The following is a 5584-nucleotide window of genomic DNA, read 5'->3' on the forward strand; positions in this document are numbered from 1 at the left end:
ATGGGGATGCTGCTGCGCTTGAGTTTGGTAGCTCTTGGAGCTGCCTACACTTGTGCCTTGGCCTTGGAAATTCCCATGAGTACATTGGTGAAAGAGACTTTGACCCTGCTTTCCACTCATCAAACGGTGCTAATAGGCAATGAGGTAAGTCTTTTTCATTCCTGCATTTCTTTAAAATGCATAATTATATGTGGTATTTCATTTACTGTGTATAAAGATCCGTTATAAATAACAAAATTATGAGCATAGGTGAAAACCACATCACTAGCAAGCATAATAATGAAAGTTATGAATGATTGAGGGCTTTAAAAATAATTATTTGACCTTTCCTTTTCCAGACCCTGAGGATTCCTGTTCCTGCACATAAAAATGTAAGTTAAATTATGATTCAACAAACCGATCCCATGAAAAAGCAACTTTCAGATTTTACACTATAAATCATTAGTTGTCTTTGGAACTACGTAATTTTCTCTTTTGTTTTCAGATGGGGTGGATGTGAATGTATGTACTTAGAGATCTTAGGAATGAGTTTTAAAATTAGAATCTTAGGAATGACTTTTAAAATTAGAATAAGCAAGTGGATCAGGCTTTGGTGATATTTTCAGTTCTCTACCCCAAAGAACCTCATGTTAGAGTTTTTTTTTTTTTTTCCCAGAAGAATCCCACAAGGGCTGAGAGGTGCCTGCTAGTCTCTTCTCAGTTCTGACCATCTATGGCCATTCTCTATCTAATATCATTCTTTAAAAAAAAAATCAGATATAACATTACCTTTATTTTATTTATTCATTCTTATGTGGTGCCAAGGATAGAACCCACTGCCTCGCACATGCTAGACAAAGCGCTCTACCATTGAGCCACAGCCCCAGCCCTCTGTCTAATATCATTCTGAAAGTACTGTACTGGAGACCTAGATCAGAGGCTCAACTCTGGGGGTCCAAATAAATCAGGTCTGGTCACTCACCCCAAAAATCAAACAGAAAAAATAATGATGAAGAGTAGGCAAGGAACTGTACATCAAGTGTCTCAGCCCTGTCTTGGGGATACTGATAAGAACTTTAGGTTTAAATGGAGGAAGAATTCAGGCAGGGGATGAGAGATATGCATAATTTAAAAGTCTTGGTCAAGTTGAACATTATTATCTCAATCCTGGTGATGCAGAATGGCTCCAGGAAGCCCTTAGTACTTGAGGGAGCGATCTCTATTTGCTGCTTGGGTGTTCATCTATTAGATCTGTGATATTGAAAGGGGGCAATTTGGTTCCCCTAAATAATTATTCCTGCTTAGGGGAGTAGTCCCACCTTGGGGTGATCTTTGCAATCTTCACTGCCTCTGGAAGGGGTAGGGCAATGACTGGAGACTTCTAGGTGCTGCTCTCGGGCTCTGGAGCAGGAGGTTGTAAAAGCTGGCAGTTGAATGTCTCTGCAAATCTTGAAAATATCATAGTTACTCTTCTATTGGTGTCCTCTGTCTTGAAGGGGAACAAGAGAGGATAGGTAAATTTAGGATCAATAAACCTTATATTATTATGCCTGCACACAGAACTATGTTACCCTAATTTAAGGTAATAAAGGTGACAGATGAAATGGAAGCAGAGATGCCAAAACTTCTCTGATTTTAGTTACCCATTGGGCATCTGCAGGCCCAAAGGAAGAGTCAGTGCTTTTAGAAAAAGCAGCTTTTAATTCTCTGTTATACTCTTAGTAACTTGGGTCATATTTTTAGAATCATGATCGGTAGACATTAAAATATAACAACAAATGCCCTCTTAATAATTTTCACATAGTTAAATGATTATGACTATATAATGGTATTATGTACATTTGAAACACATAATGGTCATACTCAAAGGTAAAATATACTATTTCATTAGACTAAATGAATTAAAATTACCAGTCTAAACCATAAAAGAAAACACTGATGTGAGTTCTATTAGTAACATAATTGTGTTATGTGTTCATTTCCTGAACACTTTTTTTCTGGTTATGTAGTTTCTTTTCTTTTTTCTTTTAGTGGTACTGGATATTGAACCCAAGGGTTCTCTTCCAGTGAACTACATCCCTTTTCATTTTTTATTTTGAGACAGGGTCTCACTAAGTTGCCCAGGCTGGCCTGGAGCCTCCTGCCTTAACCTCTGGAGTCACTGGGATTACAGGCATGCACCACTGCACCCAATATTGTGTAATTTATTTTTTAAAATATTTTGTTTTAGTTGGACACAATACCTTTGTTCCATTTTTATGTGGTATTGAGGATCAAACCCAGTGACCCGCACATGCTGGGCGAGTGCTCCATCGCTGAGTCGAAACCCCAGCCCTTGTGTAATTTCTTAATAACTTTTGTAATGCTCTTCAGTAATTAAAAAGCTTCATCTATCTGTTGATGATTTTCTCAGCATGAGGTAGTTTGCCACTTGGGAAAGAAACAAGCAATAAAACTCTTTGGAGGAGAACAAATGCCATAAAATGAAGCCTAACTTTTGGGACCAGATTTTTTTTTCTGATTTTTTAAAGTTGACAAATTAAAATTGTGTATATTTATTGTTTCTAATATTATGTTTTGAAATATGTATACATTGTGGGATGACAAAGTTTTTTAAATTTTTATTATTTGTTCTTTTTAGTTATACTTGATAGTAAATGTATTTGACATATCATACATACATGCAGTATAACTTCCCAATTTTGTGGTTATACATGATGTGGAGTTACACCAGTCATGTATTCACATATAGGAATGTTCTACAGTGGAACATAGGAGTGTTATGCAATAGACCCAACTTTTATATCGTGTTTTGATAATTTGCACCACCATGCCTGGCTTGCCTGTGAAGTTTAATTACATTGAAAATTAAGAGCCACTCTTGGTTGGCTCTCATTCTTTTAAATCTTTTTAAATCTTCCTCATTTAGCACCAACTATGCATTGAAGAAATCTTTCAGGGAATAGATACGCTGAAGAATCAAACTGCACAAGGCGATGCTGTGGAAAGACTATTCCAAAACTTGTCTTTAATGAAAAAATACATTGACATCCAAAAAGTAAGTTATGAACATTTCTATGGGAATTGTATTTGTCTGGCTGTGCCTGTTTCTACAGAAACTGACAGTTTTCTTCAATTGTCTATTATTTTTACAGAAAAAGTGTGGCCAGGAAAGACGGAGAGTCAAGCAATTCTTAGAGTACTTGCAAGAGTTTCTTGGTGTGATAAATACCGAGTGGATGATGGAAAGTTGAGACTAACCTGCCAATTGTAACCAAAGCTTGTATTTTTTTATTAGACATATTTTAACTGTACATATTAATAGATACCATGTGATGTTTGATATATGTACACATTGGTAGGTTAAACATATCTAAGTCCTCAAACATTTACCTTTTTTATATCGAAACATTCAGAATCCTTTCTTCTAAGGACATGTAACACACGATCACTATTTATAGTCACCCTTCCGTGTAATAGCACGTCAGATCTTCTTATAATCTAACTGTAATTTAGTATCTGCTGATCAACATTTCCTCCTCTCTACTACTTTCCCCAGCCCCTGGTTACAGCTCTCCTCTTCATTTCTTTTTGCATTCCACCCATGAGTGAGATCATATGGTACTTACCTTTCTGTGCCTGGAGTAGAATATGGAGGAGGGAAAGGACATTTTTTTGCAGCAAGAATGAGAGTCAGGGGCTAGGGATGTGGCTCAAGCGGTAGCGCGCTCGCCTGGTAAGCGTGCGGCCCGGGTTCGATCCTCAGCACCACATACAAACAAAGATGTTGTGTCCGCCGAAAACTGAAAAATAAATCTTAAAAAAAAAAAGAATGAGAGTCAACCAAGAGTGGCTCTTAATTTTCAATGTAATTAAGCTTCAGAGGCAAACCAGGCATGGTGGTACATGCTTGTAATCCCAGCAGCTGAGGAGGCTGAGGGAGGAGGATCACAAGTTCAAAGCCAGCTTCAGCAACTTAGCAAAGCCCCTAAGCAACTTAGCGAGAACCTGCCTCAAATAAAAAACAAATTTTTTAAAGAGCTGAGGATGTGGCTCTGTGGTAAGTACCCCTGAGTTCAATTCCCAGTACCTAAAATAAAGTAAAATAAAATAAACTTCAGAGGTAAAGTAAATATTTCAGGAGTGCTGCTACTTTACCACCTCACACAAGCAGAAAGCGTAAAGTATTTGAGATGTTTCAAATAACAAAAATCACTGAAGTGTTCTCCTCCAGTTTGCCAAATAGATACTTTTATTTAATTTAACATTCTGTAAGATGTCAATTAACTTAATATTATTTATGAAATGATTAAGAATTTGGTAAATTAATATTTATTTTATGCTTTGTGACATTCCAATAAAATAAAAATGTACAACTCTGATTCGATTAACTACTGGTCTCTGTCTTAATGCTTCAAGTCCATGTGAGGATATGCAGGGTTTGGAGGGAAGCCCTCAGTGCACGCTGGCTGAGCATTTCCATCTTTCCGGTGGCACGAGCCTTGAGGTGACTGGGCAAACCAAGAGCAAGTGACTCAGCAGCACTTGGAGAGCATGTAGAAAGCAGGAACATGGGCAGGAAGTGATCTTGATTTCTTTTGCACAATAGTATCCCCACAACCTATACAGGGGCAGAGTAAAAAGCAGTAAATGAATGAATGGGTGGATCTTCTGGACTGGCTGTAGAATTAAAATGAGTTTTAAGGTTGCCCCTGGGAGGAGGGCAGTGTAGAAACCTGTAAGTAGGTTTGTCTTCAGCCTATGATAAGAATTTGCCAGACCAACCATTCTGCCAGCTCAGGGGAGAAGTCTGAAATGCTTTCTAATGGCCCAGAGCATTGGGCCTGGATTTCCTTCTCACAACATCTGTCAAAACAGCACTGAAAAAGGAGCAGAGATTCAACCCCCAGCACAAAAGAAAAGAAACTGAAAAAGGAGCAGAGAAGTGCTCCTGAAAGTCTCTCTCTGAAAATGGGGTCCCAAAGGGGCCTGCCATCTTATATTCGCAGAAGAAGAGTAGCACCAGGCAGAACAACACTCCCATCTGCCTGCTGATGGCTATTAGTAGCATAAATGGAGATTTCTCTGCTTGAGAAAATCTATCAAAGATCCAGAAAATATGTTCTGTGAAATATATTTTAAAACTGAAATAGACTCAGTAACAATACTCAGTTATGCCACTGATTCCTTCATTCCTTTATCCAACAAATATTTATTGGGGTCCTGTGCTAGGGATAGGGCACAGATGTGGGACTGTGACACCTGTCCTTAGAGGTCAGTGCCACCATCCTGGACATTATCTACACGCTTGACAACGGTGCTGGGCCCGCCAATGTGCATGTGAAACAATTGCTCCTACTGTTGCTAGGCAGAGGAGAGGGGCCAGAGCAGACAGACGCAGATTCCCAGGTGAGAGAATGCAAGCTCCTCTGAGAAAGAAGCACAGGTCCAGGCATGGGGGACAGAATATTGAGCCACCCTGGCTCCGTCTCCCAACTTGTACACACTCTGAGCCATGAGCTGAGCCAGCGAGGGAGGAAGGTGGATGAGCAGATCACCATGATGGCTGCTCTAGAAACTGACAGGAAACAGGAAACTCAACTTG

The 5584-nt window shown here is 39.1% G+C and overlaps 1 protein-coding gene across 1 annotated transcript; it reads left to right on the forward strand.

The window, feature by feature from the left end:
• Il5 (interleukin 5) lies at nucleotides 1-3233 on the forward strand. Its single transcript, XM_027949568.1, has 4 exons — nucleotides 1-144; nucleotides 339-371; nucleotides 2909-3037; nucleotides 3135-3233. The coding sequence occupies exons 1-4, from the start codon at nucleotides 1-3 to the stop codon at nucleotides 3231-3233; spliced, it is 405 nt and encodes a 134-aa protein (XP_027805369.1).
• Nucleotides 3234-5584: the final 2351 nt, after the last annotated feature.

This window comes from Marmota flaviventris, chromosome 5, assembly GCF_047511675.1.
Source record: "Marmota flaviventris isolate mMarFla1 chromosome 5, mMarFla1.hap1, whole genome shotgun sequence".
In the NCBI taxonomy this organism is placed as follows: Eukaryota; Metazoa; Chordata; class Mammalia; order Rodentia; family Sciuridae; genus Marmota; species Marmota flaviventris.